Source organism: Coloeus monedula, assembly GCF_965178545.1.
Source record: "Coloeus monedula genome assembly, chromosome: 1".
Lineage (NCBI taxonomy): Eukaryota > Metazoa > Chordata > Aves > Passeriformes > Corvidae > Coloeus > Coloeus monedula.
Window position 1 is genome coordinate 117,055,337 of NC_138781.1, and position 27,951 is coordinate 117,083,287.

General features: G+C 38.1%; 1 protein-coding gene across 1 annotated transcript; it reads left to right on the forward strand.

The window, feature by feature from the left end:
- On the forward strand, nucleotides 1-27,846 carry UBE2V2 (ubiquitin conjugating enzyme E2 V2). The gene is made up of 4 exons (XM_082294615.1): nucleotides 1-83; nucleotides 17,925-18,070; nucleotides 20,757-20,882; nucleotides 26,980-27,846. Exons 1-4 carry the CDS (start codon nucleotides 68-70, stop codon nucleotides 27,124-27,126), a joined length of 435 nt encoding a protein of 144 aa, XP_082150741.1. The 5' UTR covers nucleotides 1-67; the 3' UTR covers nucleotides 27,127-27,846.
- Nucleotides 27,847-27,951: the final 105 nt, after the last annotated feature.

A 27,951-nucleotide genomic window follows, 5' to 3' on the forward strand; every position in this document is an offset into this window, starting at 1 on the left:
CCTCTCGAGGAGGAAGTGACGCGCGTGGCGTGCGGGCCCGGAGCGGTGTGGGGGGGGCTCGGACAAGATGGCCGGATCCACAGGTCTGTGAGGGGGGGCTCGGTGGGCCCGGGAGAGCGGCGCGCTGGGCTCGTGCTTGGGAGGCGCCCCCGCAAGGGCCCGGGGCGGGTCTCCTTTCTCCGGGATGGGGTGGGCGGCAAGCTGCCTCCGACAGTGGGGAGGAGTTGCCTTCTAACAGGGGGGAAAGGGAAGCTGCAGGGACGCCGGGACAGGTTATCACAGAATCCCAGATTCACTTACGTTGGAAGAGACCTCCGGGATCATCGAGTCCAGCCTATGACCGTACACCACCTTGCCAACTAGACCACGTCCAGTCTTTCCTGAAGCACCACCAGGGACGGTGACTCCACCACTTCCCTGGGCAGCCCCTTCCCATGTCTAATGTGAAGAAATTCCTCCTAATTCACTTATGCGCCGGGCCCGATCCCTTCCATCCGTGGGGCAGCGATATCCTAGTGAGAGCCCGGCCTGGGGGTGCGTGATGGGAGACAGGGCTCCGAGTGCCGGGGGAGGGAAGACTTGACCTGCCAAGAGGCAGGAATGGGTGGATGCTGGTGTACGTGAGGGATGGAGGAGATGTCGTTAGCCTGGTAAAAATGCTGCAGGAAAGAAAGATTTGTACTGAAGATTTGTCCCAGTGTACCACTGGGTGAATACAGAACGTGATCTAGTGGTATCTGAAATAAAGGATTGTCTCTTTCCCCTCTTTATTGGGAAGAGAAGGGCTTAGGCCTGTGTTGTATTTTGGGGCAAAGGTAGCTCACATTGGTGGTGACTGTAGCATAGCGGGAAGGAGGACTGGAGCTCTCTTCCCCGTGGCATCCACTGGAGCCAAAGGGTCTCTCATAGGCAGAGGTAAGGGCAAAGAGCTGCCAGTCATGCCAGGAAGCCGATCTCAGTAACCAGCATACCACGTGCGGAGCGTTGGTGCGGCAGAACGTTGTGGAAAGCACTGGCAAAGAAAGGGACAAGGATATTGCTTCAAGTGCTAAATGTAGAAGCACAATTATACCGTCTCAGTTTCATTTCATGAGAGGCTTGAAATACAAAAGACCTTTCCGCAAGTGCTGAAACCTGAAGTCTTCAGGGCCTTGTTTCCTCTTCTCTCACCCCTGAGACTTTGTAAGTGGGATTGATGGATCTCAGGGTAAGGGAGTGAATAGACCTCAGCAGCCAGTCTAGGGTGAATGTTGGCCACTAATTTATTTCTGCTGCCAATCTACTGGATCACTGGGGTTTGGGACTATAACAAAACAGAAGAAACATCTGTATATTTAAACTGGTCTTGGTACCTTGCTGTTAATTCTGTGAAGAGAGCTTGGGCAGGTTTTGGGTTGTTGTTTTTTTTTTTTTTTTTTTTTTTTTGCAAGAGGAAGGAGTTATCTCCAGTTGGTAATAAGTTTGGGGATGTGGGATTTCCACAGTGGAATTTGATAAAGTTGCACCAATCTGGGCTGTGGAATAGCTTTTGCAACTAACTATGTGGAAGAACAGTCCAAAAAGACAGGTATTGCCTGTGATAAACTGAGCTAGAATGGATATATTTAGAGAAACCCAAGTATTTGTCATTTGGGAATTACTGCATTTTATTTTGTTAGGGTTTTGTTTTTACTTTTTTTCCTGGTGTCTAAGTTTAAAAGAGTTTTATTATGGAGCAACACTGAAAGACTTCAGCTTATGTCTAGGCTCTGGCTGGAGATTTCCTGTAATACACTAGGAAGTGCAGTTGCTTCAGGTTGTGTATTGAGTACTGGCATTTGGCATCAGAGTCCATTCAATCTGTTTAATGTAGAATATCAGTTACTAAAAATCTGTGTAGTGAAAAAAGCTATTTTCTTTCTAGTTCAACCCTATAAGAATAAATATTTTTTGACTGAACTTTGATGGTTTTACTGCCGTAAGTGTTCTTTGCAGTCTTACAGGAGTTATTTTAAAATCTATATACATTTATTCAAGGGGGTTGTTTTTGACTCAGAAATACAGCCACTCTTAAAGTTCATAAAAAGCCGGAGATGTGGAAAACTCTTAATACCTGTGACTGCTCCATACAATGTAAAGGGCCAGTACTACATGTACACCTTGTTGAAGAAATTAAATTAAACTCATTTGTTGTAGTAAAATGCAGCAAGCAGACTGAATCATCAAAACTGCTGGGAAAATTAGTCAGGGCTTCTAAACCAACATATTCTTGTGGAGAAAATACTGTGACTTTTTATTGGTGTACACATGGTGGGGGGGTGAGGGGTGTTTGTTTTGCTCTTTCCACATAGTATGCAGAAATTCAGACTTCACCCTGAACTGCTCTTGCCAGGAAGCTGTGTTATAATCATTTGTGGAGGAGGGAAGGAAATGATTTGCTATAGGCTTACCTTTTTCATAGACTTAAGATTTAAATGTATGTAGCTCTGTGACTTTAATCTGCTCTTGCGGTAAAGTTCAACTTCATCATTATCTATTTCAGAAAAAAAAAAAAAAAAAGAATATTTTGATTGCATAAAGTTCAGGAATGAAATTCTAGCCCCAAGGAAGTCAACAGCAAAACTTCTACTAAGGTCAACTGTCTTACTTTTATCCCAGAAATTCCTTTCCTGGGCTTGCTAATTCTTTGAGCAATCATGTAACAAATTATGTGCACTTAACAGCAGAGAATTTAGTTTGAAAATAGCTGTTCTTTAATGTGTGCTAAAGAAATTGTATATATCAGTGTTACATTTCTGTTTAATAAGTATCTTACCTGCTTTCTAAAATCACCTGTAACGAGTAAGTTGTACATGGGGATATTGCATATGCTAGAAATGGGCATTTGTAAGCTGCAGTTTGATAGATCTGATATTACAACTGCTTCTCCTTGAAGCTGGATCTAGGTTATTTGTGTGGGTACTGCTGGAGGTCTGGAGTTGAACAAGTCAATTTTTTAGAGAAGAGAGCAGCTATTAATATAATCATCCAGTTTCATGTTGCTTTGGTGGAGATTCATTCTGTTAATCTGTTTGAAAATACAAAGTAGCAAATGTAAATAGATATAATTTCAAGTTAAAAGAAATAATTCCCTAAGGCATACCATTTAAATATCTCTTGCATATCTCAAGAAAAAAGAAGCAGATGAAAAACATCATTATAAGGAATTAATTCAGGAGTTAATTTCTGCATTTAGATAATTGGGGTTTCACATAATATGACCTTATATGTAAGGTTATACGTATATATGTCTCTCTAAAATGGAAATGTTTCCTAAAGGCAGTGATGGTGTCACTAAGTGGTTAGAATTTATGTGGGAAAATACGAGAATCAAGGAAGCAGTGTCAAATATGGTGCTGTAACTATGGGCTGCTAATGCTTTTGTCTCCTTCCTCTTCAACCAAGAGCTTCAGTAGCTTGGGGGAGGGTGAATAGGGCTGTGCTAATGAAAATTCCCCTTGGTTTGCTGAAACCATGTGCTCGGGGAAGAAAAATGGACTGATCTACAATCAAAATTGTATGTGAGATTCCTGATTTACTTCTAGTATGTAGTCATGAGCATCCTTTTTTGAAAGTGTCCCTAATATTTTTGAAGGTACGTGGCTAGATGGCTGTGAAATATTTCTTTCTGTAAAATCCATACTTTTCATTTCCAGCTATTCTACTCTATAAGGATGAAACAGCTTCATTGTGTAACTTGAGTTGCCCGTGCAAAAATGTCTTTCCCTTTGATTTTATAGATGATTGATTCTGTGAGTGGAAATGGCACAGTGCACAATGCCAGTGCCTTATTTTCTTAACTTTGTTTTTTACTTCTATTTGCAAACATTTGGTAGTTGTGGAAGCAGTTTTAAGTGTGCATGACTACAGCAGTAAGGAAGCTGGTATTAAAAGTGCAGGGCTGGAAGTGGTCTTGAGTGCATTCTAGACTCCCTGAGCTGTGAAGTATGGACTAAGTGTACCATTCCTAATGGTTGGGGCTTTTGTTGTTGTTGTTGGTTTTGGTTTATTTCGCTTTGAAACTTGGGGTTTTTTTCCTTCCCCTCTTAAAATCCTCAATTGCAAAATATTCCATAATGTGAAATCTTTTGCAACACTTTCTCTTAAATGCCTTGAAACTCTTTTCTTCTTCATTCTGAATCAGGCTGATGTCTGTTCTGTGCTTAGTAGGGTAAAGATTTACACCCTGTGTGGAGACACCTAGAGATTAAGGGCCGTTCAGAGGAGTAATAAAGGGATATATTCATAAGTGGGTTGTAGAAGCAACGTTTTAAAGATAATTTTTTCCATGTGTGTCTGGAAAAGTCTTGTGTCAAACTCTGCACAGGTAGGCTTCTCTTTTCCTCTGACCTGTTGAATGTTCGTTTCCTTCCTCTTTTTTTCTCTTTGTGGAGCAAATAGTTGTCTGTTTTTTATCTGCTGTGTTCTACCTTGAAGGATGTATTACTCCCTCCCATTTTCTCTTTTACGCCTCCACCACATTGTTCATTTATCCAGAACTGGGCCAAGAAGTTAGTTTAAGAGCTTTTTAGAATTTTACAGTCCTCCACGTTTGTTCTGTGGGTTTACAGTGTTAGCTCTGTAAGCACAGATTTCTTGAAGCTGAAAGTAATCAAACAAAACAAAAGAAGTAAAATACTGAGTTCTGTGAGGCAGCAAGCACTCTGTGTGGAGCGTTTTTATATCCTGTCCTATGCACAAGGAATTGCGACTGTGATTGTTCTGCCTGCTTAAAAACATCTTGACAAACCACAAATAATTTCATCTGGGTTGAGAAAAGTCTAGATTACAAATGGCTTTTAAACTATATATAGACCATCAGTTCTTTTCCAACTTTGGGGCATATATAGGCAAGATACTCTGTTTCTTCTCAGAGCTTTGCCTGTATAATTTTCCTTTCTTTGTTCCTGGTGTTTTATAACTCTGTCTTTAAATACAAACCCACTTACGTCTTTCTGCCACAATAGCTGTGTTAGAGTGCTCACAGCAAAGCAACTTACCTCTGCAATAAAAAAGTGGCCTACTTTGTAATCTATGTGTTTCAGAGCTTGTTTGAAATTCAAAGATGTTATCAGACATAGTATCAAAGCCCATTATCTAAACTATTCTGTACAATCCTGGAAAATTCTAGCCTGGATAAAGGTATAACCCAGAGTTTCAGGAAGATACGCTTCTCAGCAGTTGGAAGCAGATGGTCCATACTATAAACCTAAGCATGCATGAGAAGACTTCTCATGTAAGAATTAGATTTCCAAGTCTTATGAGTAGTTGGTGGAATTGAATTACGTATGTATTTGTTAGTGTTTGTATTTTGCCTTATGGAAGATTTTTCCAGAGGCAGTGTTAAATACATGCTGTGAAACTATTCAGCCTCTTTTTGTTAACAGACCTTTCCTCTCTCTTTGCCCCTGCTCTTTTTTCTACCCTATTATCTCTTCTATCTGTTATCTTTTATCTTTTATTATTATCTGCACTATTAACTCTTGTTATCTACAGTATAGCTTGTACTTCATCTTGACTGAAACTTAATGTAAAGTATTACATCAGCTTCAGCTACTCCTGTTAGGTTTTGTTGCCTTGTTGTCTCAGTTATCCTGTGGGAACCTCAACAGAGATCATGGAAAGACAAGAAAGTGCTGTGGGGAAAGCATTCAAAGTAGCCTTGATTTAAGTATTTGGAAGGGTTTTACTGTATGCTGTCCTGCCCAAAGAATGTTTTTCTTTGTATTTGTCATTTGGAATACACTAATGAGATACAATTCAAACAATATTTTGAATTAAATCAGTGCAGAAACTTATGACTGTGAAGCTGTCAGACTGATTATGAATAACATGAGCTTCTGGTTTACAGCATTTTCAAAAACGTGTGATGATTTCAGTCTGTGACTCTAAACCATTTCTAGTTAGCATTTTGGAACGAGTGGAATCTTCAACACTTAGAACTTCAGAGCTCTAAAGTCTTTATTTCAGAAGGATGAGATGCTTCAACTAGATAAAAAAAATTGTCAGAAAAATTATAGATTCGGTATGGCCTTTTAAAAAATTCTTGCATTAGACATATTTAACAGCATAAAGAAAAAAATCACTTCCCTCCACTGCATTTTTGACTATTCATAAACTGGATAGTTAAGTGTGTTTGCAATTTGCTTGAGTAAATCAAAACATTTTGCCCAATACATATGAAAGGAGTGTCCTTTATTCCGTATAGTCTTAGTAAAATGTCCAGTTTTATTCATATAACTTAGAACTTTTCCAGAGGAGGAATTGTAAGTTTTCTTTCTTCTCACTGAAATGGAATGTGTGATCATGTAAATATTAAATAATTTGAACTTTTGAGTAGCACAGCGTATAGAAAATAGCAGGTTGAAGTATGACTTACGAAAATAACGTAGGAAAATAATTTAATGGCAATTCTTTTTACTAAATATGTGATGATTGGTACATTTGCTGATTATATCCATAGATGTATGCTTACGTGTATAACTGAAAGAATAACATTATTTGTTTTACATAGATAAAGGATATTTATCTATTTATTATGCTTTGGACTGTGGATAGGTGCTGAGTCATGTTGGAAAGGACCTTTGTGCAAGTGTTAGAGCAACTGTTTGCTAATCAATGACTTGTAACCCGTTTAAGGCAGCTTTACAGCTTTGCTAGACTAAATCCTTGATGCTACTCAGGTTATCTGGGTCACACATTGTATTCTTAGCTTTTAAAGCAGACCCTGGGAAAGCTGTTTCGTGACAAGATATTGGGCTCTGCTGGGTTCTTCTAGTTTCCTGCTTCTTCTATCCCTTTATCTGGGGAAAAAAAAAAGGTTCTATGTCATTGTAATTTAAAAGGTAACTTTGAAAGTGTGTTTTAAATAATTTTTTCTCTCTGCCAACACAATGTCAGGTTTAATATGAAACTTTCAAAAAACGATCAATTTTACCTTTTGTTAACTTTTTCTTCCGTTATTTAGCTTTGTGCTTTTAATAGTGGGGTAATTTGTACTAAACAAGTGTGGGGGTTAGTTTTTAACTTCTGAGGGTAGAAATTAGAAACATTTCTTTGCCTGGTAAAATCTTGATTCCTTAGACTGTTAAATCACAGTTGATATTGCTGGTGGTTTTTGAAGTGACAGATATCTTTTCTAACTCCTGCTTGCTGGCTTCCTGCCTTACATTGTTTTGTACAAAATTGAAATAGTAATTCTCAATTTATTAAGCATCACAACATGTCACTTTTCATTATCTGTCATTTCATACACTGAAACATATGGGAAGGTGGTTGAACTATTTAATACCTCATGTGTTTCATTCAGTGGTTGCCTGTAAAGAGTTAAGTTTTAAACCCGTAGTCAGCTTGTGCATTTCCATCCTTCACCGAAACAGCCCGGATGTCAATTGAGTTGTTTAGTGACTTAACTGTTTAATACCTGTATGGTTTTTCTTATAGCGTGAGGCACCACTGGTCATGCAGTGTCTGAGTCTACACTGGTCTTGTTTATAACAAAAAATTACACTGAGATATAATATAGACTGATAAAGAAATGTCACTAATATTCATGCAAATTTGTAAAATTACTTTTAACAATTTACACCAGTTTTCTTTTGGGATTGCAGTCCAGTTTAGTGGGTTTTATACTATAGTTTTCTGTTGGTGTGGTAACTTTTTAAAAAAGTTTCTTTGGATGAGGTATTTTGATTACTTAAAACATTTGTGGGAATTTTTGAAGGTAGGGGTTTCTTTCTTTTTTTTTCCCCCCTCTTTGTTTTTGCTAAGAGTTTCCTTATGCCTTCTCTATTTTGTAGTCTTAACAACGTTTATATCTGTAGTGGAGCAGGCTTCTTCATTAGTGTAATTTTTTTGAGCACCATTAGTCATTCCATGCCAGCAGCAGTACTCAGGATGATCGTATTTGCATGAAAATGTAAGGACCTAGCGATGTTGTTGCTTCCTTGCTAACAAGGCTGGGTTCAGCTGGAGTTGCTCTCAGGTCTGGACATTATTCTGTGTGTGCACGTAACCAGTGACTACTCTGTGCTTCTGCTCGCTGGTGTGCTTATGATGACTCTTGCTCTTATTTACTGTTGTACCTTGTGCAACTTTAGGACATGTAGGGTGTTGTTCCATAAAAAATCAGGGGAGTGGAGAGGCCATTTGGAAGTTGGGCTGCAGGAGTGGAGGAATGGAGGTTTTCAGTGAGGCATGAACCTTGGTAAGGAGAGATGGTGCAGAATGGGAAAAACTTGATGGAATTTTTGAGAGATTGGCTCCTCCATGGGTGCTGTTCAGAGGGTAGAGCAGCTCTGATGAATCAGGTGGTTAATGGCAGCTGCATCCCCATCTGCTGCTCCTCTGAGAAGGGTGTATAAGGGGAAAGGGGAAGAGAGGACGGGCCATGAGCATGGTTAGAAGTGAATAAAAACTGAACAGGTATGATATGTTTTCCTGGGGGACATTGACTGTCACAGGAAGAGTTGTGTCCACAGGGCTGCCTTCAGTAAATAATCCAATGGATTATGGAACAGAATTGGTAGAAATCAAAGTTACTAGAAGGAGTTAACTCACTTCCTTCTGGTTACTCTGGAGGCAATATAAAAGAAGGGAAGACTTAGATGAAGATGCCTTGTTAATGTAGCAATTTGTTTTGCTAGTAATTTATCACACTTAAAAACATAATTAATGAAACCTCAAATTGTACAAACTTTTCCCTAAGAAGTTTTGTATTTGGAATGTGCACTCTGCTGGAGAAGTCAAGTTTGAGGTCTTGTCATTCTTGGTGTGAAACCATCAGCAACTGAAACATATTGAATAAATTGATGTTGCTTTTGCAGTTTTGATCCGCTGAGATTTCTTACTCCAGCATCAAGATTTGTGGTTTAAGCCATTTTAACGTGTTTGTAAATCAGGTATGTGTCTGACAATCCAGCTACTAATGGCTAGTTCTCTAGAAATTAATTTCTTCCCTTCCCACCCCAGTGAAACTAAAGCTACTACTGAAAACGTTGTTCTGTTCAGAATTTATCATTTTCAATTATTATCACTATTAGATAGTTGATAGTGTCTTAATGTTATGAATATGCATATGAAGTGGAAAGCCAGGTGAAAAAACCCTGCTTCTGTAAATCTATGTTGTCTTTACTGTTTTGGTTTGTTTTTTTTTTTTTTTAAATTAAAGTTAGTGCCCTACCCTAAAGAAATAAATACCTCTATACTTGTCCAGCCCTTTTCCCCTCCATCAAAATCTGAATGCTGAGTTGCAGTAAATGACCAAGACTTCTGCTGTATTAACAGTTTCTCATTAGCTGCCTTCTTAATATAAGCCATATTTAGAACTTTTATGGCTGTGGCTGGACTCAAATATAAAGGAAATTCCTATGAAAGTTATTTTCATGCAGCCTAACTTTAGGTCTGGACTGTGTCTATTAAGATACTAGCAAATGTAAGATTTCACTTAGGTGAAATAAATAGAAATTTTCACCAATGTAATTCTGAAAACAAATATTACTTTGCTTAGCTTTAACCAAAAATTAGGTTTTAAGATAAAGGGTTATAGCTTTCACACTGCTGTGACTCTTGATTGGCTCATGCTGAGAAATGTTTCTCAGCAAGTGACGTATCTTCATATGAAAAAAGCAAACCCCAAAAACCTGATGAAATGCATTCTTTAACTTCAATGTGTTTCCTAGAATTGTACCTCTTCCTTGAAGTCTTCCATCCTGTGTGCTTTCAACTTACTTAATTTCAAATATTATAAAAGGAAAAAGAGGTTTACCAGTTACAGGGCTCCTACATAGTCTTTTATATAAATATAGCCATATATATCCATATACATATGTGTGTATATGGTTTTAGTCCTGCAGAGAAGTGCAATAACCCGCTTAGTTCTTACCAGTTCATAGCTGTTCCATATTGTAGCAAAACTGGCTCTGCATTACACTGAGCATTGAACACAGTGAATAAATGGCCATTTGCTCTATAATGGTCATTGATGTACATTTGCTTACTTGAGCTGTGGAGTCTTACCTTCTACTCATCTCTTCTCTTATTAATTCTTCAAGTTACTTGTTGTGTTTCTTTCTTTTGGGATGAATAATTTCTTTCTACATGGAAATGAAGTTTTATTTGATTATGTCAGACTTGTTTTTCTTCTTGAACTTAGATTCTTAGAAAATTTCCACAGGTAAGCATAGTTAAATCTGCAAAATCATTAAGACTAACCTAAACTGGTATTGGTTACAGCTCTGTGAGGTGCAGTCTTGATTAGTACCTTATTCCTCATCCTAATCAATGTGCATGGGCCACCTATTGCTGCTAAATACTTTGGTTTCACCATTTGAGTTAGTATAATACAGAACTTTCCCAATTTAAACTCAAAACTGTTGATGCAGAATCTTCTGTTGCTCTAATTTCAGTGCTTTGGGACATACTTGCTGGAGGAAAGTAGAGAAAAATAGCATAGAGTAAGTGCAGCTTTAAGAATATGACTGATTTGAAAAATTATGAACTTGAATTTTACTGAAATGTATTAAAACTTTCCTGGAAAGCAGTTGCAAATGTCTGTTTATCTTGAATAAGAATAATGTTGTCTTGGTTATTGGAAACAGTGATTTTTACTGTGTGTGTAGTAACATACTTGATTCTAAAACAAGAGCAACAAGAATGGCAAAGTCCATTATTGAATTGCTGCATTCCACTACTAATGCCAGCAATGGAGTTCTATTGTAGACTAAACTGCCATGTCCAACTTGGTTGTTGTAGTAACTAGGCGGGTTACTAGAAATATTTCAGGGTTTTGGAGCCTGGTTACTGTGATCAACCTCAGATAACTGCAATATCATTATGGTACACCTGGTAATATTTCTTGATAGTAGGTTCCCGATAGTAAGGCTTTTCTTGCATGTATTTTTAGAATATTTACTAGGTCTAAGAGTATGTGATGTGAGCAGGGTAACTGGCAAACAAGAATACACATCAAGTTTACAAAAAAAAAAGCTTTTTTCAGAGGAATATCTTCTGCAGCCCAAAATATAATATGTTAGTATTGCACATGCCCTGGCCCTCTTCCCTCTCTCCTTATTTTTTTTGTTTGTTTTGTGTTTTTTTTTGTTTTTAATGTATTGGCCATTTCAGGGCCTATTTGAGGCTTTTGTAATTTTATGTTCTTTTTGTGGGTGTGTGGACTGTTGTTAGTACAGCATTTCAGGTTTTTACTTCATTTTGTCCAGAGCAAGATGAATTGTTCAGAAACTGAAAGGAAGTTGTTTTCTCTGTGTTTCTCTGTGTATTTTTTTTCTTCCTCTCCTTGCCCCAGGAGAAATTGTATTATGGGTTGAAATTTGCAAGACTGACACGCTTCCCCTGTTTCCCTGTCCTTAGGAAATACTTACTTCACTGTGAGCCTGAAGCTGATAAATGGGGTTTGAGAGGTTTTTGTTACCAAGCTGAACATACTTTTGAATTTCTGTTTTGTTGGAAGTCAGTGGGCAAGAGCTAACTCATATATTCAAAATTGTTCATACTACAGAGTTTCCCTGACATAGCTATCTCAATCAGGAAGAATAGCGTCCCTGACAGTATCCTAACTGTGTTAACATATGATTTTTTGATATAACTTGTTCTTGTGTCCTTATCAGGATTTGTTTATGGAGCTGTCTTTTGGAGTGTTGGTGGTGTGGGGTGTGCTGGTTTAACTATGATAAAATGGTCCTGGTACTGATGTAACTTTCAGGAGTGATTGAAGTCAAGAGCTGGGGGAGATTTTAAGAGAAACCGAATGTGGGTGTGGATATTGTTATGGACAATTACTCTAAAAAACATAGTTCTGGGTGTAACAGAAAATTTCACACTTTAGGCTCTGAGCCAATCTACGAAAAATTTGGGTTATGGTTCCCTTTTATAACCTGCAGGGAGAAGAGCAGAGTGTAGGTTATCCCACTCTTGCCTGTTACACAGCAAAGCATCATTTGATGTGTGAGGAGCTTGGTCTGCCAATTCTATTTGCAGGAGTGTGTCCATATGAATTGTTTAAAAATGTGATTTAATGTATTCAGTGAGCTCTGTCAAATCTGACATAAGTTCACATAAGTATGCTTGTGTGTTCTGTCTTGATGCTGCTGATTAAATCCCCGTATCACTGGGTGACATGACATGGCCAACTGTGGAACTGTGTCAACACACTAGCAAGAACAGGTCCATCCAGGCAATTCTCATTTGTTACTCCAATGAAAGTTGTTGGTGCTACTAATGGACACGGAAGATTCCTTTTTATTTTGTTTCCTGATTTTTTTTCCCCAGGTTATGCAGATTCTGGATAAAAGCATAGCTATAACTTTTTTCCTGACTTGTCCTTTGTGGTAGTGTGTTTCTTATTTCTAAGGAGATTTAGAATGTAATGTCTGAAGTAGCTCCATATATATGAAAGTAGACCCTCATGCTTAAATTAAGGGCTTTATTTATTGAGACTTCTTTCATTCTCTTCTAATTCCAAGGTATTAAATTCACTGATAATTTCACGGATTTCTGTAGTCCAGTTTCATGATGAAATTTTTAAATTAAAAACTATTGGTATATGTAAGCACGAGTGATGTTTTGCTTGTTTATGTGAAATATACTTAGTTCAGCTGTTTGTGAGAATTTGGTAAAAAGTTGTTTGGCAGTTTCTGTGACAGTTTGTGGGCAGGGTTGTCAGGAGGCTATTTGTCAGTAAAATCCACAAGTGCGGTGAACTTCGCAGATAAAATGAAGAGAGGCTGGGTGGGGGTGTTGCTTTCGCTTTTTGTTTCCTTAATCTGGATGAACCCAAGTATGTTTTCACATGCAGAGCTTTAGTCCTGCTAAAGAGCTGTGCTGGATGCAGTATTGTACTGAGCTGTAAAGCACAGCCTGCTGAGGGGAATTTACCACTCCTATAGCTCTGCCAGTGATAAAATCGACAGCTTTAATCCCCTTCACTTGGAAATGTGAGCTTTTAGCTGAGGCGTGCCTGTTACAGAGAGTAAACCCAACCTGTCTGTGCCCCTGTGAAGCTGCTCAGTGGTCCCATCAGCAAGTGGCATTGGGGAGAACACCTGAGGTCTGGTAGTCAGCTGAAGAATGGTGCTGGTTTCTGTGATTTCATACTGCTAGTGACCTGCACATAAAAACAGAAAGATGTTGTTTCATTGCCCAAATTCTGTAAATGAAATAACGATTCTTATTCAAATTCAGTCAGGAGTATTTCAAAGTTCTTAGCAAATATTTGATGAATTGCATTGTCTGGATTAGACACAAAACTGCGAGTTATATATGCACTATTAACATGCAGTTTAGAGTGTGCCTTCTGAAATATGTGAAATAGTGAGAAGAAAAAGAATGTTTTAACTTTCTATTTATACTAGGAGCAAACTTAATTTCCGGAAAATCCAGATCATCCTTGACTGGACTTCTAGACAGAAGTTCTTGTTGTTTTTTACTGGAAAGATGGCACAATGTTGCACATGTGTTCCATTCTTCAAGCTAGGTAAATTTGTTTTGTGTGAAGGTTATAGCATGATCAAAACAAGCATGTAGAGTGTAATAGTGTGCACAAGGGCATGAGTGGATGCTCAAGACAATATTTAATTTGAGTTAGTTTTGCTGGAAGTTTCTAATACTGTAATTATAAATTACAATAAGGGCTTGTTTTTCGTTGGTTTGGTTGTTTGTTTTTTGTTTGTTTTTTTTTTACATCCCCTCTGTTTATTTTTAAGTATTCCATGTCACTTGTCAGAAATCTAGCAATAATGGTTTTCTATTAAAACATTCAGTAATTACTTCAGTTAAATTGGAAGTATTGATGATAAAACATTAATCCTATATGCCAGGGACATAGAAGCAGTTTAGTGGGTTTGGAGGGGGAGAGTTTTGTTGATGTTGACAGGGTTTTGTGTGCATGTGTGTTGGGTTTTTTGTTGGGGTTTTTGTGTATTTTTTTTTAACACAAGGGGTTTTTTTACTCTTATTTTTAACTTCAGAAAAGTGTTTTGCTATTTAGTTCTATCACTGACAAGAATGTTAGTGTGGGAAACCTGGCACTTGCTCTCAGATGTTTTTGTCTCTTTCAGAGCACATCTAAATTATTTTCTGGAGATGTTCTGGAGGTTTCCCAAGTCCTTCACTGCTCCCCTTGGGCAGTTATGGGAACCAGTGAGCACACATAATGTAATGGAAAAAATGTGATGAACACAGGTCAGTTCATCATAAGGGGTTGTTATTTTCTAGTGTCATCTTCTACAGTTTAATGTGCTGAGTACAATTTTATGATACAGCTGAGTCAGTGCAGTGGCTTTTTGTCACAAAAAGCTCCTTTATCCTCACACCCATGATTTTGCAAAGGAAGGCACTGAGAGACACAGCAGTCAGCTCTGGCATTTGTTGTTCTTTTTTCCTGAGTCAATTCAGTTGATTAACTGGTTGGATTTGATTTTTGCCTGAAGGAAAACCAACTTTTTTTGCTAAATTAGTGTGACAATTTGACTAAGAGAGGAGCCTGGTTAGTGCAAGAGCAACAGAGTTCTGGGAGAAGGCATGGAACATCTGGACAATGAGCAGTTGGGTCATCTCAGCTGTACTGAAAGGTGATAGCACATGATCAGAAATAAACTTAAAGCCTGTTTGGTACCATCTTTTATGTTCTTTTTAAAGAGCTAAACTGTGATTCAGAAGTTCTGCAGTCAGAGCAGGACTTCTGAGAAATGGTGGATTTAAGATACTGGGAAAGCCTCAAGTAATGTGTGAATGCTGAAGTACATGGGGTTTGTGGGTGGAGGTTGTTGTGGTTTTTTTTTATTTGAGACTGCACATACCAGTCAGAATCTAATCAGTCATGTGATGCAAAGTAGAAGTTGATCGTTCTGGTTTATTTTTTATTTTTACTGGCACACTCAACTCCAGAACATGTATGAATCTGGAGTAAAAGTGAAAACTTTGTGCTCTATAATGTGATTGAAGTGTGATTGTAATTTCTCATCTCTAGTCTGAATTAGATATGTAAATGTACTGTCATAATGTTAATCACAAATCAGGATGGGACCAGAGGAATGGGCAAATGCATTTCAGTGAAGCTTTATAAAAAGATCTATGCAGAAATACTGAGAAATGATCTACTTCTTGATGTACTCTGCTGGTGCTTTTGGGTAATAGTACGTGTGCTGGCTGGGCTGGTTTGTTAAGCTGTCAGAAGACTGGCCAAAATGTGTAATTTTCTGCTCCGTTAGCAAGCTGAAGTAGCTCATTATGGGCTCAGATGAGCAGCAGTACCAAGGAAGGAAGGAAGGTGAGGCATTACATGAATGACTTAATTTCCTTGCACTGTTCTGATACTGTACTCTTAATGCTTTTCCCTGGGAATTTGGAGGACTTGGAGACCATAGTTTCTGCAATTTTCGGAAGCCTCTCCTGAGTGTGTGTTACTGAAAAAAAAGTTTTAAACACTGTTTAAGAGAGGTTACAGTTCTGCAAGATAAGCTAGTTGAAGAGTTACTAAAAGGTATATGTATCTATACTGGTCCATATATTTGCATACTGACTAAATAATAATATTGTATAATGTTATTGTATATTATATAAAGCTCTTTGTTTCTTGCATGGAGACTGCTTGGAGTACTGTCACAGTGGGGATACTGCAACACTTGTATCAGACGAGGCCTGTGGAAAAGAAATATCTATGGACTGATTCTTGATAGCTGTTTCAGAGATGTTTATTTCTCCAGCCGCATGGCCGGGGCTCTGCCGAGGAACTGAGGCAATCACGGGACCCGAGGGTCCTTCTGCCTGTGCAGGGGAACACAAAACAACCAAGGGGGAACGAGGCTGACCAGGGGCAGGGAAACCCCGTGTCTTCCCCCAAGGCCCCTCTCCCAGGACCACATGGTGGGGGGAAGGGACCCTGACATTTCACCTGTAGGATTGTTTCAAAATAAAACAAGCCACCCTCCCGAGTCTTTGAATGTCCAAACAGATCGCAGAGCGCTCGGTCCACGTGGCCGAGGCTGCACGGTCCCTGAGGCACTTTTAACTTCGCCAGGACACAGCTGACATTGTTCAACAGTCTCGGTAATTAAATAATATTCATGAAAGTATTCTTCCATCGGCATATATTTTGACTCAAAAATTAACTGTGTCCAAACGGTGTTCCAAATGTCTTCGGTAAGAATCAAATCCCAAGAAACGTAGAAAAAGTTCTTGAACAACCATGCCAGGAAGTGTTTCAGTTCCTTTTGAGCTTGAATTAAGCTATAATTTACAAATCGTTCAAGAATCTTTTCAAGTTTAAGATAAATGTCCATATGTGGCTCGGAGAGCCAAGGGTCTTTCCACGGTTCCTCCATAGTTCAGAGATGGAACAGCAAAACAAAAACAAGAAGAGAAATCCAGAGTTTACTCACAAATCAGTCGCTGTCCTTAGGGATCAGGGATTGTTCTGCCTGCATTACCCACCATTTGTTCCAGTGGGGAAACTGCAACATGCGTATCAATCAGCGAGGTCCGTGGAAAAGAATATCTATGGATTAATTCTTGATAGCTGTTTCAGAGATGTTTATTTCTCCAGCCGCATGGCCGGGGCTCTGCCGAGGAACTGCGGCAATCACGGGACCCGAGGGTCCTTGCCCGTGCAGGGGAACACAAAACAACCAAGGGGGAACGAGGCTGACCAGGGGCAGGGAAACCCCGTGTCTCCCCCCCAGGGCCCCTCTCCCAGGACCACATGGCACGGGGGGGAAGGACCCTGACAGCGTACAGACTAATGTAATGTAAAACCTGAAATTTCAGTGACTGAATAACTGATACGAAAAATGGTTTTCTTTGACCCTCATCTTTTTCAAACTTGCTAATAACATCGTGTGTTCCCAGTCTTAAGTTTTAGTTTTATGGAGCACCTGGATTCTTACAGTACAGGAAAAGATTTTTAATGAAAATCATGGAATATACTATAGTTGTAAGAAGGTATAAGAAAAAATACGTAACAATAAGCAGCTATAAGTAAATGGAAGTTTACTGGTATTATAATATTGTTACTACATCATTGTGCATATTTTATTTAAAAATGAAAGCATTCCTTGATTGTGTGCACAAGTGTTAATTAGCTTTCTTCCCTCCATCAGTGCTGAAGTACCATTGTAGCTTCTATACTGTAAAGGAATTAAGAATCCAGTTGTTTAATATCTATCAATATCTGCCTGTTTTCATGCATAATAATAAAAATCCAGTAATTTTAGTTCAGTTAGTGACTATTAGTTGGTGCTCTCTAAAGGCATCTTCATAGTCTGTTGTGAATATGTCTATCTCTCTTTAACAATTTAATCAATGCTTCTGTGTTATTTTCTCTCCTCTGGCAAGTAGCAGTATTAATCACTAGATTAAAAAAGACTTAATTTTCAATTTGTTTTCAGATATTAGTCTTTTGTTGTGTTTTTTAAAAACAAGTGAAATCAAGTGAAAATATTTCAGCCTTACAGTTTACATTTATTAGGATAATCTGTGTTAAATGTTACATTCTTTAATTATGTTTTGGAGTAAATTTGCCATATTGATTTTATGTGGATTCTGCTTGATTAGAACTTGACAGACGGTCAGTTGATTTTGAAATGTACTGGATCTAAACAGTATTGTGCTTGGGAAAGAGAATCTGAGTTAAGCCATCTTAGACTAAAGAGAGCTGTCCTATTTTTATATTTTATGGCTTGTATTGGTATTACTTGGTAGTGATTAACTTCCAGTGAAGCAGTTAGTTGCTTCAAAGCAATTAGAGTGCTAAATAAATTTGTTCAGGCAATATTTGTTTGACTTGGAAAATACATTCAGCACTTGCCAGTATGTAACATATAAAAGCAATGAATTTGTTTACCTTTTCCTTAATGTGAGCAGTATTAATTACACTATTCCATTTTCTCTAGTTAAAGTACCTCGTAATTTTCGCTTGTTGGAAGAACTTGAAGAAGGGCAGAAGGGAGTAGGTGATGGTACAGTAAGCTGGGGCCTTGAAGATGATGAAGATATGACACTTACCAGATGGACAGGAATGATTATTGGGCCACCAAGGGTAAGTGTGATGAATTAAAACATTTTTGTTAGGTTTTTAGGCAATACAAAATGCTAAAATATGTTAGTGTTCTACAGTGTAAAGGAATTAGTTAAAATTCAGTGCATGAAATTGTAGAAATAGTGTATAATTCCTCACTTTCTGGCATGTAAGTGTTTCAGTTTAGGTTCCCCTGTTTCGGCTGCTGTGTGTAAAAGCCAGTTGTGATCTGAGGTGTATTTTACTGAGTTATGAGTATATTCATTCTGTATTTCCACTGTTACTGCACATAAGTATACACTGATAGTAAAAATAAACAGGTAACTGTCTTTCCCCATTTTATCATATGTGCCTGGCAATTTCAGTTTTGTAGTAAACTGGCAATTTATTTTCAACTTCCACAAGTTTTATCAAATAGTCTTTCAGTATAACACTTTCAGAATTTCAGTTGAATCGTGCTTAAAGACTAAGCAGCTTTTAGTTATCTCAATCCTGACCTTTGAAGTTCTATAGAATGTCATTTAGCCTGTTACAACCTGCAAGACAAGTAATCACCTCTTGTGTGTATCAGGCACATCAGATATGAGTGGAGACATCTGTACTTAAGTTACTGCACACTTTCTCATAAGTTACAGTATGATGCAAAAGATCAGTGTGTAACTGAGACCTTTAAACGAAGCTGTCTAAGTAGCCCTAAGTTAGCACATGGCTTTCACTGCTAGAATGGGAACTTTTTTGTATGTCCCTTGGTGCTGCAGGGCTTATGGAATGAACTGTCCAAGACAGACATCAGAACTCTGCCTCAGTGCAGATAATGTCTTCCAAAGCAGCAGAGTTCCAGAGATAGAGTCAGTGTAATTCAAGCTTCTTTTGGAAATCCGTTGCAACTTGCAGTAGGCTGCTTTGAGCACCTGAATGACTTTGCTGAGCTCCTCAGATTTGGGTGCAGTTGGGAGAGGGCAGGTTTAAAATCTAATCATGATGACTGTATGCTTGAGATATTAGCTTCTGTGGAATCAGTGTTTGTGTACACTTTGAAGAAAGTTTGTAGTCTAATGTGTTGGGATAAAAACTTGAAAATTTGACCTAGCTGTCATAGGGTCTCCCTGGCTCTCCAAAAGCCCACCAGAACTGTCTGTGACTGCTTTCTTGTTCAACCTAAGGTGGACTACTACACCTTTGAAAAGAGATTATGATGTGTTTAATACTATACTTACAATACTACTATGTAAGGTCCCATGTGTTTTAAAAAAATAATAAAAGTACTCAACCCGGCATGGGATACACTTTTAGTCCTGGTCAATTTGTAGTTCTGTAATTTTATTTTCTTTATGATTGAGAGTGCATGCAAATAATATGTCTTGTGCCATTTCAGGGACATGCAGTCTTGCAGGTAGAATGACTTGCAATATGTAGGGGCTGTAGAAAGTGGAAGCCACCAGCTCCCAAGCCAGTGGCAGCACCTTGAGAAGAATTGCATATCTAGTTTCAGGGTCTGTAGAAGATGAGTGTTTTTTGGAATTGACTGAGTTATGTAGATGGTGCAGTTAGGAAAAACATAGAGAAAGTTGCTAATACTGTCTGTGAAGTTCACATGTGGCTTCCCTAGAGCTGTGCAAAAAATTGCTTACCAGGTTTTTTTTTTGCTTCATTTGAAAGGTGACCCAATAGAGAGAGAGGAGAGTAAGATTTGTTTTGGGTTAAAGGAAACATTTTTCTGACTTCCAGAAAATGGGATTTTAGTATTTTTGGGAAGCTGGCCAGGGATGCTTGGCTTGCAGTAAAACAATGACTTGATAAACTGAGCAAAATTGAGAAGCCACCTGGATAGGAATAAGGGAATGAGAATTAGTGCTGTTCTTGGGATTTTCCTGAGTTGTGAGTAGAGTTATATACATTTTGGCATATTTTCACTATAACTGACAGCATCCTTCTCTGGGGAAGTCAATTGTTTTGGCTGAATGAATAATGAGAATTTTTGTTAGTGTATTTTCTTGCCTGCGGTACCAGCTATGTTACCTGTAGCAGGACAAGATGACTTTTATCTGGCCTTTAACTTTCTCAAAGTGTACTTGCGCTTAGAATTATCTGTTCCATGGTCACTTTGGAATGACATCTGCAAACTAGCAGTCGCTTTACTGTCCAAGCCCATAAATCCTCCAGTAAACCAAGTAATTCTCAGCTGCAGAAATTTCAGGTATTTTCTGTAGTGCTAACTACTTCCAGAATATATTTCTTTTGCAGGTCCTATTTTTATTTTGTTTTTGGTTGTATCTTAACTGTTGAGTTACTGGCATCTTCATCTTTGTCCATTTTCAGTTTTTCTACAGTGTTAGGTATTTCATTATAGGGGAAGGTGGTAATTTTCCTAAAGCTAATCCTGTACTGTGCCACTGTTGTTTTGAGGATGCAGGCAGATAGAAAGGATGAGAGCAAATGTGAATTAAAAAAAGAATTGTGTTAAAACTTGTGTATGGCATAGTCAATAAGCAGTGTAATGTATGCATAATTACGAAGTAATCAATATAACCAAAACAGTGGAAATTGGTCAGTAATCCAAGACCTTCAGTTGGTACACAATATTAAAAAAATTATATTTATTTCATATTTCTTAATCATTGTTCCTCTTGCCTTTGCTCTGGTTTTAAAAGATTTATTAATATTTAGCTTTCAGTGAAATGCATTAGTCTGTCTTTTTGCTTTCTAGACAAACTATGAAAACAGAATATACAGTCTGAAAGTAGAGTGTGGACCTAAATATCCAGAAGCACCTCCTACAGTTAGATTTGTAACTAAAATTAATATGAATGGAATAAATAATTCCAATGGAATGGTAAGTTGAAATGGTAAGATCAACCATGTTGTTAATTTATACTAAAAAATAATTCTGTGAAAATCAGGTGAGGAATATGCATGTTGGACAGAGCTTTTGCATTTAATTTTTATAATACAAGTACAGATGTAAATTGAGTTTTGGTGGCGTACTACTTCAAATCTTTGTGACTTTTTGTGGCTTACCAATAAGACGAGCATTATTTATAATATTGACACAGTTGTTTCTTTCAAATGAAAATGAAAGTTTTAGTTTTGAGCAGGAAAACAACAAGTATTTAAGCTGTGTGTAGGTATTTCCCTCATAATACTTTTATAAAAGGGGATTAGTTTCATATTGTAGCAGGAATATTACAAACTCTTTCTGATGTTTCCACTGAGTAAAAATGGAGGTTATTTCTGATGAGACTCACTCTGGATGTATTAATTCACCTGTAATGAACTGGTGTATTTATACTCTTGTTTCCTTTATACTGGATTTATTCAAATTCGAGGTGATTCTGAGCTTCGGTCTTAATAGATACAGATGGTAATCACTTTCATTTCAAAGATCAATTTGCAGTAAGTTGCTTTCACTTATCCCGCAGTTAGAGTGGGATGAGTTCAGAGATATAAGCCATGGCAGCAGCTCGTGCAAGTTTGTTACTCTGTTGTTCACTGGGTACTGAAGTACTGTGAGCAAGGGGGGTGCTTGGTTGCTCCATGGGAGGAGGTGTGAGCATTTACAGTGGTACCTGCATATATCAGCAGGAAGCACAATCACATTTGTGTGTGCGTTTGTCTTCAGTGAATGCAGACTAATTGGGTTAAGGTAATATCTAAAGGTGCATCAGCATCTTTGGATTTTAAATAATTTGTAAGATTTAAAAGAAAGGTGGACTTGCATTTCTGTAATTAACACTACTGAAATGTGAAGCTTAAGTGTCTCAATGACAGTAGCAGAGGGAGAGGTTCTCAGGGGTTCTTTTGCACTTTTTTGGGGTTGTAGAGTAGTGTTCAGGTTGGTTGTCCAAAACCAGTGCACTAATGCTTCAGAAATAATCTAAAATGACTCTGAAAATACTTTTATGTAGCTAACAATCTTACTCTACCTGAAGAGCCTGTTAAAATTGCTACTGCAAATTGGCTCATGCACTTAATCACAACTGTGGCTTGTTGTCTAAAGGTATGTGTTTGTTGAGAAGGTGTGAGAAGCAAAAGCTGCTTAAGGTATGTTTGGAAGACAATTTTCTTACCTCTTCCTAGTACTGTAGGAACCTGTACTATTGTGATTCACTGAAGAAGTATGCTCTCATGGCTTCATCTCTGCATACCTCAAGGTATAGGTGTTGGTTTTCAGAAGCAGGACCTCGACTAGCAGAGCCTGAACGCTTGTGTTTACTGAAGCCGGTCAGCTTGAGCTTTTGTTTGGAAAAGTCTACACTCCCTCAGCTTGCTGAGGAACAAGGTGACTGCTGTGACAGGAAATCTGCCTGGTCATTTTAAAAGCACTGTTCAAATTGAGTCATTGCTACAGGAAAAATTGATTTTAAACAGTTAATATTCTTACATAAAACAGTCATTACTTTTTCCCCCCAAAAGATAAACTTGTGTATCTTATGAAGGATTCACTATGCAAATGCATAACTTCTTTTTTAATGGATTTAAATAGGACTAAATAGTATTTTTAATGAAAAGAATTTTCATAAGTAATGAATTTAAAACACATTTATTATGTAATTTTTAATGTAGCCATTGTCACGGTGTCTTGCATTTTATCTTGTCTTTGTGCTTGTTAGAGAAGCTGTGAGGTAAACTGTGGGGGCATGTTCAGCATCCTGGAGCAGTTAATATTGCTGCTTCCTGATAGTTCCTTCGTGTTTCTTCCAAGCTGTTCTCCCACTTTCTGGTCATCTTTCATTTAATAGATCATAAGTGGTTGGCTGCATTCTTTGAATTAATGGCAGGGTTTCATCTGCAGATATCCTCTACTATCCGTGCTTCTGCAGGCACCCTGGTTTTTGACATGTGGCCAGCTTTTGGTCACATTGCTTATAGATGTCGGGAGGAAGTTGGTGACTTGCCAGAAAGAGACCTGAGGCAAACAGCAGCTGAAATTGTGTATCTTAGCAGGTTATACTCAAAATATTTTAATGTTGTTAAGGTAGGCTTTGCAGGAGATGTGTGCCAGTTAACATCTGTGGAAAAGTAGGGCCCACACTGGGAGTGTTAGAGGGTGGTAATTTCTGTTGAGTTAGAGTGTGAGTGGTGGAGGGGAAAGATGGATAAGTGCAGTTACTAGGGATCTAAGGAAACTAGTCTCATACTGCCCTGTGGGCAGTGGTTCTCAGCTTTCTTGACTTAAAAATCCTTTTACACTTTTCATGAAAAGTGTGCGTGTGTAATGAATTTATCAGTACTGACAGGTACAACTTGATTGACTTTTTGTTTGATTATTCTATGAGAGAGGAGTTTGTAAGTAACTTTTCTGCCAGCAGCGTATCTTCAGGAATCACTGTTTGGTAAATTTAGTGCAGGAAAGGAGAGAACTAGTTCAGGAGTATTTTATCTCAGAAGATTTAGGTGCTCTGAGGCACCCTGTTAAATTGTCTTTCTTTTCTTATCTGCAAGTTAGTTTTTTGTGGGTTTGTTCTTTTTAATTTACCTATGGAGCTGCTGTATTTGTATACAGAATTAGATTACTAAGGTCAGAAAAATTAGTCCAAGTACTTGTGTAGAGCTGGACAAAATGCCTTTATGTGTTAATGGCATCACTGTTCTAAAACTGTAAATTATCGTTCCTGATGCTACAGGGTTTTTTCTCTTGGAGACTTATGTATCCCATATTGATAAAACCCAGGTTGCATTCTGATGTGCTGTTTGCTTTCCCATTGTCTTATAAGGTTGTCTGATTTTTGCATCTGTGATAGTGCTCCTCAGCAGTCTATCTTGCAGGATTTGCAATCACTTCTGTTCATTTAGATACCATTTACAGCTGGAAGTACTTGTTTCCTTTAAACCACTTGGGAGTCTCAGCTATAAATCTGTAAGCTGCTGTCCAGTTACTGCTTTGAGTATGTTTGCTGTAGACCTTGCTACTTGTTGAAGTTACTGGGAACATTATAAACACTGTATACTTTGCATCACTGTGTAAAATAATTTGTTTTATTTTCAACTGTTTAGAAAAAGATGATGCATTATATATATTGCTTCTCTTGCTATTGTTCAAGGTTCCACAGTGGTGTACTCCCCCAATAAAATAGTCTAAATAAAATAGTCTTCAGATTGTAGTTTGCAGCTTTATTAGCTTTTATGCGACCTTGAAATGTCTCCCTCTGTGTTCCAGGGTGCACATTTGAATATTACCTAATGCTTTTGTATGATTTGAACATAGTTTGTGTTACTCTCTTAAATGTCTTTAACTGTCTTCTCATTGCTCTTCATAAAGTGAGTTTATTTTGCACTAACTTGGAAATCAATTCTGCAACATAGACAACAGAACCTGAGCCAAAATCTTTACTGCTGCTGATGCCATGAAGATTTTTGCCTTTTCTTTTATACCCCTGTTATACTTTCTTACAACTTCTGTATTCTTAGTGCTTTTTGCCTACATTCTTGGACTTGCTTGTTCAGCTAGAAGACTAAACATTTTAGAAGCTTCGTAGGTAGAGGATAGTGTGCCCTACACCCTAAGGTCCTCTCCAGAACACATTCTGTAAACTAAGATAGAACCATGCAGGGGAAGGTTCCTTGGGGAGGGGAGCTCATTCAAGCTTCTCATTGGGGAATTTTTGATAGGTATGCTAATTAGTAAGACCTATAATGTTATACCAGATCTTTTGGGGGTGTGCATTGTGGTGTGCATTTTGGTGCATTTGACCTGGACATGGTGCACCTAAGGATCCTTAAAATAAATACCAAGGTAAAATCCCTCTTTCCCTTCTAACCGTGTTTGATTCTTGATTTTAAGACCAGAAAAAGGCATCACTGCAAGATGTTATGAAAGAAGTGGGTGACTTGCAGAAAAGAGACTTGAGATAAACAAGCAACAAAAATGTCACGTTGCAGCAGTCTTTAGTCAGAAAACATTCATAGCAATGTTAAAGCAGAGTTTACAGTCTGTGAGTTTTTTGTTGCAAATTCCCAGCAAAAAAGAAAAGCAGGAGGAGATTCTCTTAAGTGATCAGCTCTCATGTTCCAGTCTTTGTAGAACTGTATTATTTGAACAGCAGTGGTGACTGGCTGCTGTGTGCTGTAAGTGAGGCAAACATCCAGACCTGAGGGAGCTGACAAAGGCAAAATCGGGGAGGAGCATGGAGAAGGAAGATGGTGTGAAAAGAATTTCCTGACTGAAGTTAGATGTTTGTTTCTGTAGTCACAGAGCAACTTCCTTTCCAGCCATTTTGCCTCCTATTTACCACGTTAACCCAAATACACCTTTAAAAAAGTAGTAATAGTACAGGAATAACAATGATTATTTCACCAGTGCTAACTTTCAAAACCTTTCTGTGTTAGCTCATACACTCGTGTATTTTAAACTTATATGATGTTGCTGCATAATAGAGCTTTTCTTTTGATGCTGTTTTACTTTTTTTTGAACATTTGCTGTAATTATTAAGTAATCTGACTGCCTTTTGTAGTGTGGCTTGATGATACACTGTCGTTGGCAACTCTACTGACTTTAAGGGCTTTCTGACTCTGAGGACAAATTGTGTGAAAAGAAATGCTTATAGTGCTGAGCTATGAATAAGGTCAAGGATCCTGCTTAGGGACTTCTTTGGAAGGTGTTGTTTTAAACTGGGTGGGTTCTGTCAGTTCAGTTCAGAAAATATTTCCCCGTATGTGGTTTACCTGAGCTGATAGGCAGTAGCACTGTTAAAGGAACAAGAAAGGGAGCAGAAGTTTCTTGGGATAGTACTGCTGCCCAAGCCAGCATGTTGTTAAACCTTGGCCTCAGTTTTCTCCTACAAAAAGGTTTAGTCTCGTCTGGTGTTCTGAAAATAGACAGCCTCACTTCAAATAATCTAGAAATAAAACATCTGTGTTAATATTCTTATTTCTGATTCCAGGTTTTTTTCTTTCAGCTTGCCCTAATTAAGATGGGATAAGAAACTTCTTGATGTTTTATGCTGCCTAAATCAGAAAGCAGTAGTTTCCAGCACTCTTGTAGCCATGTGGGCTGCCCGTGCTATTCTAGCAAAGGAATCCAGTAGCATACAATAGCCCTATTCCTGCCCCAGGGCCTGCTTTGCAGTTGCACAGCTGTAGGCCCCTCTGTGCTCTTAAGTTCCCCTATGCAGGGGCTGGGACTTAACCTGCTGCCAAAACAATTCCCAGGATGACTTTCAATTGCTGACTTTCATATGGAAACCTCCTGTTATAATATAATTGTGTAAATTGTCCCACAGGTTTTATAAACGCATAGGAGAAGTCCCATGTCCTTTCCTTTCAGTTCATATTCCAATTGGTAAGTGATGTACAGTAATCTTCACGGCTCCATAAGATGACTTACTGTGAGAAGGATGCAAGGAACTAAGAAATGTCCAAGCATTACAAATCAGTTATTTCAGTATTTCAAGACATTTCTTAGTACATGTAGTGGCTCTAGATGTATCAGAAGCACCATGGATGTGAAAGAAATCACTAATAATACTTGTAGCAAAGACATAATAAGGGAAATATTCCTTTAGAGAGGTATTCGATGGACTCTTGTGTGGCAGGTTCTTTTAAAGAACTGAGGAACACCCAGGTGCATATATTAGCATAGTGAAGGTGATGACTTTTCTTTTTTTGGGGTAATTTGAAAAAAACTATAAATTTTGCGAGATAGCAGCTCCAGTTTTGCAGTGAACAGTTTGCTGATGTCCTCCTCCCCTCCTCTTTTCCTTCCCACTAATATAAGTAGCAGCACAGATGGAAGGGTCCACCTGCATGGATTTTATTGCAGAATCTGTATCTGTGTGTAAGTATGTGATTGTTTTCCTTAAAATATTTTCGGAACACAGAGAAGGTGTCAGGGAATGCTTAGACTGTTTCTTAGAGCAATTAGGTTGATAACAGTTATTTATGTAGAGATTTTGTGTTCCATCATAAATTAGACTTCTCTCTTCTTTTTCCAGGTGGATGCAAGGAGCATACCAGTGTTAGCAAAATGGCAAAATTCATATAGCATTAAAGTTGTACTTCAAGAGCTAAGACGTCTAATGATGTCCAAAGAAAATATGAAGCTTCCACAACCTCCAGAGGGACAAACTTACAATAATTAATTTTAGCTGATTCTCAAACTTCTGTCTTAAAACAACAACCTTCTACTCATGTTAATGTCTTGATTAAATCTCACAATGCAAACACCCACACATTAAAGAATTTCAGCTGGTATACATGACCTGGACATTTGTAAGAATATATATAATATATGTATGCCCAATATGTTTTCAGGCACTATGGGAGAAAAAGGCAGCACAATTTTTTTTTTTTCTCTTATTGAGGCACTGTCATTTAAGCATAAGCCTGAAATAGCCTATAATTGGAATTCAGGTTTTACAAGATGAAAGCATGACAGAAAGTGTCAGATTGCTGTGGAATAATATATGTTACTGAAAATAATTTCTGGAGAAGGCAAAATATAAATGGCATGCTTTATCCATCTTGCTTAGTAAAAGAGCTGCAGTTAAATTTGTTTTAAGGTAGCAGGTACAGTGAATACCGTTGCTCATCTTGTTTAATTTTGCAAGGGTGTGGGTGCCGACTACTAGTAGTGTCACAAAGTATGTTCAGGATTGTTTTGATACCTGTATTTATAAAATGGGGGGATTAATTTCTGTTAAGCAGCTCCTGTGTTACATGTATTGGACATGGCAAATATTTGTTTACAGTCTTTGTTCTAATAAACCATGCATTTAAGTTTTAGTGAAACAAAGGAAATGTATGGATATGTGATTGAGATTAAAGTTAGTCTTAAAATGTAAATAAAATGTGGAAAGTGTCTGAGGCTGTGCCATTTCTATAATAGTCATGTAATATATGTACAGTAACTGGCATAAGTAGTGGAAAGCCAAACGTAATATTGCTGCTGGTGTTACATGCACCTT